At 40.1% G+C, this 15,982-nt stretch overlaps 1 protein-coding gene across 1 annotated transcript; it reads left to right on the top strand.

Annotated features, from left to right (window-relative positions):
• Window positions 1–4,243: 4,243 nt before the first annotated feature.
• mpp1 (MAGUK p55 scaffold protein 1) lies at window positions 4,244–14,198 on the top strand. Its single transcript, XM_085469792.1, has 12 exons — window positions 4,244–4,567; window positions 7,527–7,655; window positions 7,748–7,826; window positions 7,999–8,084; window positions 8,208–8,276; window positions 9,468–9,664; window positions 10,320–10,423; window positions 10,506–10,586; window positions 11,508–11,588; window positions 11,678–11,880; window positions 13,300–13,374; window positions 13,456–14,198. The coding sequence occupies exons 1-12, from the start codon at window positions 4,418–4,420 to the stop codon at window positions 13,630–13,632; spliced, it is 1,431 nt and encodes a 476-aa protein (XP_085325918.1). The 5' UTR covers window positions 4,244–4,417; the 3' UTR covers window positions 13,633–14,198.
• The last annotated feature ends 1,784 nt before the right edge of the window (window positions 14,199–15,982 follow it).

Genomic DNA, 15,982 nt, shown 5'->3' with positions numbered 1-15,982 from the left:
GTTGGCTCTCTTCTTCTTTGAGCTTTTCTCTTTTGTAACCATCAGTGAAGTTGCATTACTGCCATCTTCTGGATTTCAACCACATCAGAGAACCCGGATCTGCTTCCCCGCCGTCTTTACACACTTTAATTTGAATTAAACACACGAAGTTCTTTTTACTTATCATAACCCACAGTCCCCTGGCGGCTGGGATAGGATTCAGGACCCCGGTGGCCCTGAACTGAATAAGCGGAAAAGATTGGATGGATGGGCATCTGTGTTAAATGGCAGAGCTTTTGATGGCACAGTTTACCACCTTTAATAAATGCGCCGTTTAAAGATTACTTTCCAGCTCGGCGATAGGAAGCCTTTTTATGAACCTGATGGATATCTGCAGGAGAAACAGAAATGAAGCCCAAATGTAGCTTGCCGACCTGTAAGAGTCCGGGTCATGTTAGTGAGTGGACAGCTGATAGAAACATGCTTGCTGGCTCCCTCTGGAGTTGAAACTGGCACTCCATCGGGGAGCTTAAACTCATTAGCTGGCTTAATACCTATTTCCTTGCCTCCTGTTTACTACACGTTTTTTTTGTGCCACGCAATAAAGAGTTGGCAGCTCGTGGTTTGTTTATACTTTGCATATACAAGAGGGTTTTGGCAGGTGGGGAACTTTAAGTTCCAAAAAGTGATTTCCGGTATTTGCCAAATAACTTTTGTCCGTATTTAAACTGTTGTAAATAACTTGTTGGCCTATAATCTGTGAAACATATGTCAAATATATCTTTCATGAATGATATCAAGTCACTTTGAGCCAGAAACAATATCCCTGCCACAATGTAGAAGCCGCAATCTGTTTTGTTGTTGTTTTATTTTTTGTTTTTTTTGTTGTTAAAAATACTTTTATAACTCTTTTATTTATTCCAGTAAAAATCACTGACATTAAAAATGGCTTTTTAAGAGAGATCAGCCCAAGAGGGCAGGAATTGCAAAAAAATAAATAAAAATAAATGTAAAAAAAAAAAAAGAAGAAAAAAAAGGAATCGTTTTATAAAGATATTTTGAGTGGTCAAAAAGGACTGGGTTGATTATAATGGGGTACAACACTGCAGAGACATAAAAAAAAAAAACCTTAAAAACAGGTCCTTTTTAAAAATATAATAACCCTTCATAAATCCTGTTGATTACAGTTTATTTAATAATATAAGATGTCACACATAAAAAAACACACAGAAACACCAGAAATCACTATTTAGCCCAACACAGAAACAACAGATGGGACACGACTCTAAACAGCTGGGATGAAGGTCAAACTTGGAATTCTTATATTCGGATTGCTGACTCCTTCTGGAAGCAAGTTCCGTTAGTCAGCAGACATGCCGAAACATCTGGGCACTTTCATTTAACTTTTATTTTAATGAAATAAAAACTGCATATAATGTCAAGTCAAATTTGATCAAATTAAATGTTTTCTGATGTTGTCCTCAAATAAACTTTTAAAACTTTTATCACCATCTTTGCTGTCACAAAAGTCTCCAATACAATTCACAGTTCTTTCACTGCTCTCTATTTTATAATATCTCTGTAGTTACCCACGACCTAACTTACCACAATCCACCACAACACTGCAAACCCATCAGCCTTCACTATCCATCTAAACTTTTGAATAACATGAAATTATTATCGTGATATTCCACATTATGAAATAGCCTGGTAACTTCTATATGGTTCAAATGATTGGAAAGTCTAATATGGTTTAATTTAATCTTTTAATTTCCAGTCTTGGTAGCCAGGGATCGGTCCGCCAGGACCTCTGTTCCTGGCCGCCGCCCGGCTCACATTGCACCCGACCCCTACATGCCTCCTACGGGTGGTGGGCCTGCAGGAAGATGGGCCCATGTCCCTTTTTCGGGCTGTGCCCGGCCACCAGACGCTCGCCCTCGGGCACCCTCCCCGGGCGTGGCTCCAGGGCGGGGCCCCGCTAACCCTATCCCGGGCAGGGTGAACTGTTCCCTCGATGGTCTTTTCATAGGGGTCCTCTGAATCACTCTTTGTCTGGTCCCGGGAGGAGGCCCTGGGGCAGACCCAGGACACGCTGGAGATATTATATCTCTCAGCTGGCCTGGGAACGCCTTGGTGTTTCCCTGGACAAGCTGGAGGAGGTGGCTGGGGAGAGGGAGGTCTGGGCTTCTCTGCTTGGGCTGCTGCCCCCGCGACCTGGCCCCGGATAAGCGGAAGAAAATGGATGGATGGATTTCCAGTTTGTAAGATTTCCATTGTGGAGAAGTACACACCTTTTAAGGACAATTTCCCATCTTCTTTGCCAGGAAGCATCTGAAATATATATTTTTGAAAAATAAATGAATAAAAAAAAATTATGGATAAAACCAGGATTAATTTGTATCAGAATGATCAGAAGAGAAAAGTATGAAGAAGGAACGTAGATGTCATCCAGACCTTTATATCTTTAAGAGATGTCTATAGTTTAGCTAGTTGATTTGTATCTTCTGGCTTCACAAATGAATAAAGCTGGGTATCATGATGTGACAGCTGATAGAAGCAGTAGGATGAATTCTGAGTGTACAGGGCTATTCTCTCTGTTCAATTCAATTCAATTCAATTCAATTCAATTGTGCTTTATTGATATAGCACCATTATGTACCAATATTGTAAGGTAAGACCCCATATAATAGAGAGAAAACCCCGACAATTAGATGACCCCCTGTGAGCAAGCACTTGGTGATAGTGGGAAGGAAAAACTCCCTTTAAATGGAGTAGAACTGGGCTCAGAGATGGACAGCCATCTGCCATGACTGGTTGGCGGTAAGGGGAAGAAGATTCAGCCAACTTTCAGGCTCCTCTTCTGTGGAATCAGTTCCCAGTTTGCATTTGGGAGACAGACACATTCTCTTTTTCTGAGATTAGGCTTAAAATGTTCCTATTTCAACAAATTGGGGCTGGTTTGGGTGAACCTGAACCCTCTCTTAGTTAATCTGCAATAGCTCCGGACTGCTGGGGGCTTCTCATGATCCACTGATTGTTTCTTCTTCACTCACTTCTGTTTCACTCTCCATGTTGTATTTCATCGTTAATTTTAAACTCTGGCTGTCTCCCATGTGTGTCTTTTGTGCTATCCTCTCTCTGCTCTCTTCACGGCAGATGGCTACCCCTCCCTGGTTTTGCTGGAGGTTTCTTTTTGCAAGGGAGTTTTTCCTTCCCACTGTCACCCAAGACTTGCTGCTAGGGGGTTTTCTGATTATTCGAGTTTTCTATTTATTATTGTTGTCTACTTGCAATATAAAGCTCCTTGAGATATAGTGATTTGTTTTCTATATAAATGAGACTGAATTGAATTGAAAGCGGTGTAATATAAATCTATTTAAAGTTCATTAAAACAGTAAAGGAGATGAAATCCATGTGTTTTTGTGAACCAGCCCTCAGTTCACCTGTCAAAAAGACTGCATACATGCTTGTATATGTTGTATGAGTACACAGTGGAAATAGACAGGCCATTTAAGGACGGGGCTTCCTGCTCACAGTCTCCCACAGCTGCACTGTATTAAACCTAATCACATGCAGTGTGCATGTTGCAACACTGATGTCATCTGTAATCACTCAGTAATGTATCAGTAATAGGATCACTCGACTTTCCCACTGATTATTTTTTGTTTGTTTGTTAAATTAGCACAGAGAGACTATCACACTGCAGCTGGGTACACTATGTTCCAAACTGAAGTTCTTGCAAGCTAGCTGCTGGAATCACCGGGACTACGTTATTTTTTGCTTCTCTGTAGCTTGAGAGGGTAGCCCTGCTGAAAATGCTGCGGTAATGTTGCATTCTCCGCCTGTGGGACATTTAGCATTTTGTGGGGCTCAAAATGGAAATTGATTTCCGTGTTGGCCCATCAGATTCCAAAGGCTTATTTAGCACCGGTTTTGAATTATTTTTGTACTCTTTTTAAAAAAATAAAACGAAAAATAAACAAAGAATCTTTAAAAGGGTTTTTGTGACACATAGGTAGATGATGTTTGAATAAACATCGCAGTTTAGAGAAAGCCTATAGATCAATAGGGATATACGATGCCAACGTAGAAATATCCAAAGAAAATAACAATAAGAAGCGCTACATTATCGTTTGTAATTCTCTGATTTCCGCTCATTTTGTGATAATAACTTTAATAATGAGATTCCTGAGCTCGCACGGGGAACTTGAACGCATCAGCAGCCAGCCCCTCAGAGCACAGCAGCAGTCAGATGCATGTTTACTTGCTTTGTCAGCGGTGTCCCTGCAGTAGTTATCGCATGAACCTCACCTACTGCTGATCACATCTTTGGACTTTTATCTCCGACAGTGACTTATCTCATAGTCACTCCTTATCAGCAGTTTGTGGCCAGTGTCTTGAGGACTTTGATCGAGGGGGCAAATCGAGTTCACTGTGTATGTTTTTTTTTTATCTAACGGGAAAGATGACGTTAAAATCCAATAAAAACGATCCCACTGTCACACTGGAGTCCGTGAACAGCGCCCGGACAGCCCTTTCCGATCTCTACCTGGAGCAGCTCCTTCAAAACAAACCAAAGTCTGACAAGGTAAGATGATCTTTTTTGTATATATATACCTTATTAATTTATTTAGACCCCTCTGATTTCGCTGTTCTTATTTGCTTCCGGGAAGCAGATACGGGGACATGTGATCGTTGTTTATTTCCGAACAAGATCTCTAAGAATAGACCCGTTTATGTTTTCATACTGCAGCAGCTGAATGTGTTGATCTCTTAAACAAAGAACATTTAGATCTTTAGCAGCTTCTTCATTGCTCAGCACTATCGGTCAGCCTCAGCTTGAAATCAGCAGACATTGCTGTGGCAGTTTCAGTTCTCCATTTCTCACAAATTCACGCAAGTATTTTGACAACTCGGGGAAAACATTAGGGAAGGGTTTTTTTTTTTTGTTGGTTTTCTTTTAGCCATCATAAGACTATGTTCCTGTATTTCACAGAGTAGTATGAACTGTCTCACTAACCAGCTGGGCTATAGTGATATGAACGCATTTAAGAGCGGCAATAAGATCATAAAGAAGTAACATGTCAGCTGTGAAGTCGTTTCTGGGACTGTGCCTTCGTACAGTTTTGAAACATATTGTGTAATTTTGCTTACAGCTTACCCTGAGCCTCTGCTCAGGAATCAGTCAAGTAAAAGTTGTTTACACCACACTGCCAAGCACACTGTTAAACTTGTTTGCATTTTCCTCCCCTTAAAGATCCTGGAGTATGTCATGAAAATACTGTCTTTGCCTCTAACAAAGACTAAGCTAACAAGTATGACTGAAAAGATGTCCCAGAAAACATTTAGAATATGTCGGAAGGGAGAAAGCCAGAGTTAAATCTCTGGCACACTTTAGACCTGGATTTGATTTCCAGCAGGAGACCGGTGCCTTCTCAGAATTTGAAAAGTCAGCACTGAGCCACTGAGGGAAATGTGAAAGAGAGGAAACTTTATTCCTGACATCAGCAGTTTGCAGTTCAATAGCCTTGAGTTGCAATCTTGCCTACATATCTTTCTGATCTGTGTTAATCAGCATGTCTCTAACTGAGGTCACGAGGGCATTATCTTAAATGGTGTGTTTAAGGCTGATTAATCATATTTTGTGTCTTTCTTTCTTACTTTTTTTCCCTTTTTTTTGCTCCTTTGCACTGAGTTATGCTTCTAATATCTCATGCTTAATAACTGTGTACTGCCCTACTTAGATAGACAATAAGGCATTTAAGGTCTTAAGGCAAGTTGAGGCAAGTTGATAAGTGGGAAACGCAGAACTTTTGGCAGTTCTTTCCTCCTTTTTTTTCTCCTTTTTTGTGGAAAGCTCATTAACCACACAGTGTTCAAATGTCAACTATTAATCTCCCACTGTGTTTCTCCAAGAGATCAATAGAAGGAAAACAAAAACCTGTAAACCCTTCATTGGGGAGGGCTGATGATTTATATTCCTTTAGTTAAAAACAGCAGATCATGTAAGAAAGATAAAGTATAATCAACTATTCTGTGTTATATTAGTAACCCAACTGTGTGCAGAAAAGCAAATGGAACTACTGATATAGATTTTTATGGTGAATTAATTTATCTCGGCACGGATGGTCTTCCTCTACATGCCTGTCACCTTCTGTTTTTCACCCTGAAGAGACAAGCCGCCGCTTTGAACACTCTTTCTTTACCATGATGCTCCTCCAAACTTGAAACCAGCATTAAAACTGTGGCCATGACCTGACCATACTTGTTGAAGGATAGCTTGTTTCCAGTTACTGAAGCATTTCTCAAACCTTTAATTAAATCTTGATCTTGTTACACTCCAAGTGGTGGAGCTGACAGAGCTCACTGTCAACATCTTGATGAGGTGGGTTTTATTAAAATGACCCTTTAGTGCTAGTCTAAATCTAATTCCTCAAGAGATCAGAGACATTTCTGCTCCTTTCTTCAGACACGTTCAGCTGATTTGTGAGTAAGCGGACATTATTGCAGATTCTTTTTTGTGTGTGAAAAGAAATGAGAGGGAAGATACATATCGTGTATCGGAATATCAAGATTTTTATTTATTTCTTATACAGCTTTTCACTCTTTCCTGGTGCTCAACACTCCCGATGGCTAACAGCACACACAGCTGATGAATTACTATCACACCTCACAGAGAAGTGACCTGACTGGATGCTCATCAGTGCAGGAGTAGTTTCTAAACCCAGAGTTGGCTTTAGAGCAGCTAAAGCTATTGGTGAGGTGGACAGTGATAACGATTGGATTATTGTAATGCTGATGATGGAAGGTAGATAATTTTTTTTTTTTTTGCTGAAGCAGTGCTGATGTGTCATATTCACGCAAGAAAGTTTGCTGATGCAGGCAATCATCTCTCTGATGTCAGTTAAGTGAACAAATTATAAAAGCTTTGATATGGTGCACTCATTGCCCGATCCTGGAGGGCACTTTACTCTCACAGAGTCATTACGTGGTATCTTATCTTGTACTCAGTAGATTTAATGTAATTCCGTAGTGTCTTGATTTGTCAGGGGAGCTACGTGGATTTCTTCTTTTACGGCGATGCTTACACTCGGGAAATAACTCAGACGAGGTTGTCCTGCTACGCTTTTGGTGTAAAAGAATAGCACAAATCTACACATTTGATTTCTGTAGCAAACATTCAAGCAGCATGCTTCGTAGTGTATTCGTTTTGCTACATCAGTGCTTTGTTCATCACACTGCTGGTATCCATGACCACACGAACCTGGTGGACCAGATGAGTGGACGTGGTTAATGAAGTGTGTTTTAATGTCTGGTTAATTTTCAACTTTGAACATATGTTGAAAGTGCAAAGGAAACGTAGCTGTTGTGCTCACGAGGGCAGAAAGTGTCCGCCGCCGTTATTAGAAAGAGCAGTAAGCTAATGATCTGATCTGACAGAATACTGAATTCGGTTCCCTGTATAATGGGAGGCTTCTTGTTCTTTAGTTAATTTCATTTCCTGTGATGTCATGTGATTCATTTGTTTTCTTTCTTCATTTTAACAGGCAGCTATGCAAAACTATGAGAATCAGGGGGCTGACTTTTATACCAACGGCAGTGCTGGACACAGAAATTGCACAGAGGTTCCCAGGATGAAAGAAGTGGCGTTTGAAAAGAGTGCTTCAGAGCCAATGGTATGTAATCAGCCTCGACTGTTCACTCAGTACTCCTGCTTTAAATTTGAAAGAAATGATTCCTCCTCATTGACTGTGGTCTGTGTCTGTAGGGGGTCACTCTGAAACTGAACGAGAAACAGCGATGCACGGTGGCCAGGATATTGCATGGAGGGATGATTCACAGACAAGGTGATTCAGCACATTTTGTTTTTTTGTTTTGTTTTTTTACAGTTTGCAGGAATTGTGCAAGAAAAGATATTAATATAGTGTGTCACGAGGGAGTTTTATCTGATGTCCTGATTAGTTGTTATAGTACTGGAGGATCAGTAAGACATCTAGTTTGCATTCTTTGTCTTTTCAGGGTCTATACACGAAGGAGATGAAATAGCAGAAATCAATGGAAAAACTGTGACAAACCAAACTGTAGATCAGCTACAAAAGATCCTGGTAAGCCACCAGCTCTTAAGTCCTTCCATTTATGTTTGGAGCTATACTGAATCACAGTTTTTGCACTTCATTTTAACTCGGCAGTGCTATAAAAACATAAATCCATTTCTATTTTACATACAGAGAGAAACCAATGGAGTCGTCACGATGAAAATCATACCCAACATGAAGAGTCGATCCCGAATCTGCGAGGTAACGATACGACCGACAGACTATGCACAGCTTTAGTGTTGTGATGCTTATGTTGAATAATTTGATTCATATTTATTCTCTCCAAGAGACTTTTGAGATTTGCATGAGTGAATCCAGGAAAGCAGGCTTTTCTGGTCATATTAGAGCACAGTCAAGTATTAGTTTGGTCACTTTTCTCGCAGTCTTTTTCTTCTGCATCTTACTTGCTTACAATGATTTTGTTTAGGTGAATCTGCTGTTAGTCAGTGAACAAACCAGGTGACTATAAACCTAGCTTTAATGTTAAGAACATCACTCATTGTTGCTTTTTGACATGAAACACATTGGTAGTGTGTTTCATTCTGCCATCTAGTGACCACAGCATGTCTCTCCATTTACATCTTTCTTGTGGCATAAAAATGGCTGCCCTGTAACATACTTTTAAGTACAGACGACATCAACTTAAAATAGCTTTAAAAGAATTGACATATATTTCTTTTTTCAGCATCAAAGTTCGTCCCTGTTGTGGTCAGTGATGGCAGTTTACTTTAAAGATTGCACTGCATTAATATGTAGGCATTGTTAATATGCTTTCCATACAGAGAACAGCATTTTTGGTGACCCAGATCACTCCAGTGCATCAATGTTTGTGCACATTTTGGGGTGTAAGCTTGTGTAAACTTCTACTGGAGTCTCTTGGGGAAACCACAAATACATGTTCATGGACTCTACTAACATTAGTAATCATTTACGCTGAGGGGACCCTACATGTGTTCCTGCTATGATCTTTGACAGTTTCCTCATAGTTTGCACCCTTTGGATTTTAACCTGAGATATAAAAAGTAACAAACAGTTACTTAGTTACAGTTATTTATTCGCACAAGTAGACCTTGTCCCTTGGTTAGAAATGTAGCCATGTCCACAGTTTGAAAGGAGCTGTCCAAGATCATATCATGAAATTGTTTACTAGTATTCTACTTCAGGGTGAATTCACAGTTATCAGTAGAATCACAGAATCGTAGACTTCAGATAAACTATTAAGTTCTACAGATTAGAACTTTACTCCCAGCTGACCTTAAATAAGTGTTGGGTGATAACTGAACACTCTGGTAAGGTCAGCAGGTTATCAGTAGTACCTTACATAATGCCAACTGTAAATCTTTAGTTCTTTTACTGCCAGGGGAACTAATAAGATTTGTTCACAATCTCCAGATGTACATGAGGGCTCAGTTCAATTATGACCCTGCCACAGATGACCTCATCCCATGCAAAGAGGCAGGTCTGAAGTTTCAGACTGGGGACATCATTCAGATCATCAACAAGCAGGATCCAAACTGGTGGCAGGGCAGAGTGGAGAGCAGTGCTACTGACTTTGCTGGACTCATACCTTCTCCAGAGCTCCAAGAATGGTAAACTCTTTAATATACCAATCACATCACAAATCAATCCAATTGTATTTTATTTATATAGCGCCAAAATCACAACAATAGTTGCTTTAAAGAACTTTATATTTTAACGTAACTGTAAGGTAAGGTACAATAATAGAGAGAAATCGCCAGCATTTAGATGACATCCTATGGGCAAGCACTTGGCAACAGTGGGAAGGGAAAACTCCCTTTTAACAGGAAGAAACCTCCAGCCTCAGGGAGGGGCATACCTGCCATTACTGCAATGTTCTGTTTGGAAAGTGTCCTGCCTGGCATCTCCATTCTCCAAACAGTACAGTGCACCCCACCACCAGAATAAAACTGGTCCAGATTGACTGGGTTTTAAACTGCCCAAAGCTCAACCAAAACAATTATTCACGGGTTCTGCCAGGCTAAGCTCAGTCCATCAAAACCCAAACTCTCAAGTCATTGGACCCCAAGGATCTATTGATAGAAAACCACAAGATCCTCTTAAGAATGGCAGTTTCCATGCCCCATGTGGTCAGAGCGCTTTTGACATCATGTTAGGGATGTACACGATCTAGGTTTGCTGGTTTAATGTCGTGGCTGATTTATAATACAGAGTGAACTGTACCAGATATTCTCAGGCTAACTTAAATACCTGTTTTCCCTGCAGGAGGGTGGCCAGTAAAAGCAAGGCCAAAGAGGGCACTCAGTCCTGCAGTCCATTTGGAAAGAAAAAGAAGTGCAAGGACAAGTACCTAGCTAAACACAGCTCTAGTAAGTAGAACACTGCAACTCTCAGTCCCACAGTTTCATTCATTTCTTCTCTAGTGCGACCTAAAATAATCTTCTTCTGCAGTTTTTGACCAGCTGGATGTGATTTCTTATGAGGAGGTTGTTCGGCTCCCAGCTTTTCAAAGGAAAACACTGGTCCTTATTGGTAAGCTTCCTAGCTCAGTTATATTATAAGTTTGTAACCTTTGCCTTTTGCTTTCCACATCACCGCAATAGGAAATAAAACAAGCAAGATGCAGAAAATGTGCACAGTCCTCAGATCAGTCACTTTTTTCCTGGGTTTCAGAAATAATAAGATGTTCATTGTTAAAACATTGTCCAGAATCCTCTGTGGGCAATGAAGGCCTGAAGTCTGGAACCCATGATCATAACTAAAGAATAAATTTTCTTTGTTTGCGATTCTTTGTCAGACTTTTACTGCAGCTGTGCGCAGCTGTGCAGCTTTTTTGTCTTTAGCATCAAAAGAATCCTGTGATTATTCACCACTGTTTTCTTTAATGGGTTGCCAGGTCTGTTAATGATGCATTTTGCCAGCATGGTCTGGGTTTTTTTTTTTTGTTGTTGTTGTTGTTGTTGTGAGAGCTGTTAGGCCACGCTTAATGCTACTGCTATTGATGTGTAAGGATGTCTTGCTTTACTTGCATCGAGAGCCCTTTTGAATATATGCTGTGGATTCACAACAGTAAATTCCAAAAACAGATGCCATACTTGGAATCGGCTGTAGACTATTTGCCTGCTTAAATTAATGAGATATAACACAGGAATAGCTCAGATGTGTCTATCAAACCGTTTTGAGTCACTTGAGTCCAGTTAGCTCTGATTCCCTGTAAAATAGTGGACTACAATAGCTGAGAGCCTACACTTTTAGCCCACATGTGTTAAGTAACAGTAACTTTAATATGCTTTAGCAAGAAGTTAAAATAACATAGATTGTGTCTTCATTGAAATTGCTTATAAGTATATCTTTAATCAACGGTAATGAAAGCATAGTTAGCACAGTTTGGGTCTGATTAAAATTTCCTTAAAAAATTAGCACTGTTTTGTTAATTCTGCCTTTTTTTCTCAGGGGCACCTGGTGTTGGAAGGAGTCATATTAAGAATGCACTGTTGACACGATACCCCGAGAAGTTTTCATACCCTTCACCACGTAAGGCCTTTTTATTCCTCTAACGTGGTGCAGGTTGTTACCATCCGTGGGCTAATTCTCACTAATTCTTAACTCTCATTCTTGCGCAGACACCACCAGACCCCAACGTAAGGATGAAGAGAATGGAAAGGAATATTACTTCATCTCCCATGAAGCCATGACCAAGAGCATCTCTGGAAATGAGCTGCTGGAGTATGGCAGCTTCCAGGGTTTCATGTTTGGCACCAAAATTGAGACCATTCAGAAGATCCACACGCAGGGCAAAATCGCTCTGCTGGATATAGAACCACAGGTTAGCGCCAAACTTCTTTTCATGTAGCATCAACGCAGTTGATCTAAATAAAGAATACTGTGTCTGCCCTGGAGTGCTATTTTACCATTTCTCAGAGTTACATAAACTCACTAAATGTTTTTATGCTTAATTTGAGAGCTTTTTTGTTTTCTTAAAGTTCTTTAGAATTGAGATATTCACCTACATGAATTAGCTTCACTCAAATGGAAAGAAAATGCATATCCAATCTAACTTTTTGCCCTTTAACCTAACCACATTGTTAAAGTAATATGGTGCAGATTCAGCAGTCATATTATTAGCTATTGTTTCAGTAGCTATAGCTGTGTTTGCTAAACCTACTATCCACCTTTGACAAACCAAAGATGATAATTTTATATTCTCCTGCAGTGAGTTGCTTTTGTACTCATATTCATGCAGCACAGTGTATAGAAGTGATAATGTGGTATATTTTAGGATAGTCTAGACTGAAGTAGTTATTAAAAATCCCCTAAAATCCCCTTTTGTTAAATAATGACTCAAAAGGCATCTTTTTGAATGAAATTCACACTCCTTACAGGTAAACGTATGATTTTTATAACGATTTCATTTTTCAAATTATTTTTCAAATAAAACTGGGCTAACAAGTGAAGGAAAAGCTGCTCCTTCTGTGCTTTGAGTCAGTCTCTTGCACTGCAAAAACAATTCATATTTGCCTTTATCTTGTCTTGTTTAGAGGATGTTTAAAGTATCAAATGTGTGAAATGCGCTGTACTTCATCAGTTCTTCTTCTTCCGGCTGCTCCCTTTAGCGGTCAGCCGATCATCAGATCATCTGAATCCATTTCACCCCATCCCAAGCATCCTCCACTGTCACACCAACCCTCTGCATGTCCTCCTGCAATGCATCCACAAATCTCCTCTGTAGTTTTCCTCTTTTCCTTCTGCCTGGCAGCTTCATATTACATGATCTGATATCCCATCTTGGACGAAGCTGTCATTGTTCCTACATCATCAAAACATTAGTTCAGGATCAACATCGCAACTGACAAATGACGTTGTCTGAGCATTCAGTTAGCATTAGACAAGAAGCTAGCTTATGCTTTTAAAAACTATCACTGGTGAAGCAACGTGAGTAACCTAAATTTGTCTAACAGCAAACCAAACTTGAAAGTCCACCTTGCAGTGTAATGACATCACAACAATGTAACTGCTCAGTTGCGACGCTGATTCAAAACTAACGTTGTTGTGATGATACAGGAACAACACCAACACATAGATAGTAGACACACTGCTCCATATTCAACATTTCTTGTACAGAATATCCCTATTCCCTCATCTGCACATGTCCGCCTTGCCTCTCCAAATTCTTCTTCAAACTGCTCAACGTAAGCTGTCCCACTGATGTACGTGCTTCTAAACTACCACTAAATCCTTCTTGCAGACCTTGAAACTCTTGCGGACAGCTGATTTTGCACCTCTGGTAGTTTTCATTGCACCGACCAACACCGCTCCCCAGGTACTACATCTTATCCAAGTGTTTTAAAATCCCCAAATTTCCCAACCACAAACTGCTAATCATCTACATCTCCTCTCCTAGACGGAAAATCTGCAGATGATCCAGAAAGAGTCAGACGCCATCCTGAGCACATATGGACACTTCTTTGATGTGGTTCTCATCAACAACGACGTGGATGAAAGTGTTAAGGGTGTGGAGGAGGCCATGGAGCGGGCCACGTCCACCCCTCAGTGGGTGCCTGTGTCATGGGTGTACTGAAAGATGTTTGGCACCACTATGATACCTTCTTTTTGTCGAATAGCAGTGCAATATCACTCCTTTACGCAATGCCCCACATGTCTGTGGGCTTACTTTTAGGTAAATGTTAATTGTCACAGAGATTTTTTTGCACTATTGCGTTTTTAAAAAGAAGCAATATGTAGACAGGGTTATCTCAGAGAGTCGAGAGCCTCACCAGGGATGGTTTTTTTGGCTGTTTAGACACTTTGTGCTTCAGGGACTAACTGGTGAAGTTTTGGTGCCGCACATCTTTGGGATTATTTGGAAAGTAAAAAAAAGCAAAACGGGGCGATAACTGTGAATGAAATGCTCACTCTGACGTAACTGAGTTTTAACAGGCACATCCTGAAATTGTTCATGCTGTGAGTGTAGTGCCATATATCATTGTTTGTCACAGAAAACCCTTCGCTGAATCATTAGAGCCTCGCAAAAATGTATACCTCATATGTTACTAGAAAAGGCACTTTGAAACAAAAGAATAAATCTCCCATCTCTGTTGCAATTGAGTCTTTGAATGTGTTTTACGTTAAAAGCTGTTTCTCAGACCTTTCGTGGAATTATTTTGACAGTTTGCTTGTCGTTAGGTCATCTCCCTTCATTGGATCACAAACATGAAAGGGTGTCTTTGAACCGAAATATAAAAGTCGAGGTTTAGTCTTTATTGTTTCGGTGTCATCTAGACTTTTTCTGCCTAAATTGGTTCAGCATAACAGGGCAGACGTAACACATACTTCAAATCTCTCTTAACATTTTGGTCTTAGATGTAGTGCAGGGGTGGCGGGGTGGGGGTGCAAAAGGGTCATGTCTGCCTGAATATTTAAGAGCGCATCATAGCTCACGGCTGCCATCAATAATAGATCAAGGCGTGCATGTCTGAATGGTAGGATACGAGCAATGCACCTGTATCAACCACATTGCAATTCGTCCCTCATCCACACTGTGGGATAAACACTTACAGGCTGTACATGACAATGAATTTCATTCCAATTCAGTTTTGCACAGAGTTCCTGGCAGCAAATGCGTACAGACTGAAATTAAAACATGTCACTCCATGGATGGATATATTTATGAGTGTGCAAATAAATGACACAGTTTAGTTCTTAAGTCATTAAAGCCAATGTGCATTTGAAAGATATCAAAATTAAGTCTAAAGGTAAGGCTTGACAGTGAAATCTGCTGTATGGTGTACTGGAAGCAAACACGTAGAAAATCCGTGCCGATTTAAATTGTGTCTTTTCAAGAATTAACAAAAGGAACAAACATATTATTAAGTCTACAAATACAACTTAAGCTGCACAGTTAAAAAAAAAAGGTGTTATTTCGTCATCAGCTGATTAGCTGTGTTCAGGTCTCAAAGCTTTCTATACATACGAAATGAAAAAACAAAACATCATAATAACAAGCTGGGTTTTCTCAATTTTTTATTGAGTGCCAGCTGTACAACATGTTCCACATCGTGACTGAGGTCATCACTGTGAAGGGGATAGTTACCAGTGCATAGTTAGCCTGTGAGGGGGTGGGCAGTGAAGTAACGCTGCCTTTTGATGCCACCAAGTGGTTGAGTGTGAGCACCTACAGCTCCTCTGAGAATATGCTGCAGGCTAACAAGAGGATTCTTCAGCTCTGTAACAGTAACCCCAAACACCATAATAAGTTGTATTTGCCAAATTTTAGACAAGCAATCTAGTGCACATTTACATGGTCTTGTTAAATTTTCTTCTAGCGTGACATTTTTATCATGATTGAACCTTATCAACGGACCCAACGCAGAGAATTAAAGAAAACGGGCTGTTTTTCACCATTTCAACCTTACATTTGTTTAGTCTTGCAAGGTATTTCAGTTTGTGTGGTTTATTAATGCAGCAGAACAAGCCCATTGGTGTGTCACATAGGATCATATTAAATTTAACTGCGCTTTGTGTTATTTATTTTACCAAGGATGCCCCCAGTCTTGCACAGCAACACAGTTGTTCATTACACAGATTGTAATGGAAACACTATAGATATATATTTTTTAGCCAAAGGTAAAACATAATTAAGGCACATTGATTTCCATACACTGTGTTGATCCTGCAGCAGCGAGAGCAGCTTCCACTCTTTTAGGGTTTATAGTACATTAATTGAACTCTGCCTCGTTATCATCTTCAACTTGGAACATCTTTGAAGGTAATACATTTGGGGCAGCTGTCAAGAGCTCTCAAGACCTACAAACAATAACTATTTTTAAAGGCTGACCTTTAAACTTCCTTAAGGTGTAATTCTACGTCATCAAGATCTAATTGGACCAACCATCACCATCATGGTGATGGTTGGTCCAATTAGGACCAAT

Source organism: Copadichromis virginalis, linkage group LG10 (assembly GCF_057382275.1).
Source record: "Copadichromis virginalis isolate Kocher_CV1m ecotype Utaka linkage group LG10, C_Virginalis_male_GT1.1, whole genome shotgun sequence".
NCBI lineage: Eukaryota > Metazoa > Chordata > Actinopteri > Cichliformes > Cichlidae > Copadichromis > Copadichromis virginalis.
This window is presented reverse-complemented; position numbering and strand designations above follow the sequence as displayed.

Bases quoted from the DNA above. Each gene is read 5' to 3' on its own strand.
- mpp1 (XM_085469792.1), top strand. From the start codon at position 4,418: ATGTTTTTTTTTTATCTAACGGGAAAGATGACGTTAAAATCCAATAAA. The intron at 7,656-7,747 runs GTATGTAATCAG...CTGTGTCTGTAG, and splicing joins AGAGTGCTTCAGAGCCAATG to GGGGTCACTCTGAAACTGAA. The intron at 10,587-11,507 runs GTAAGCTTCCTA...TTTTTTTCTCAG, and splicing joins GAAAACACTGGTCCTTATTG to GGGCACCTGGTGTTGGAAGG.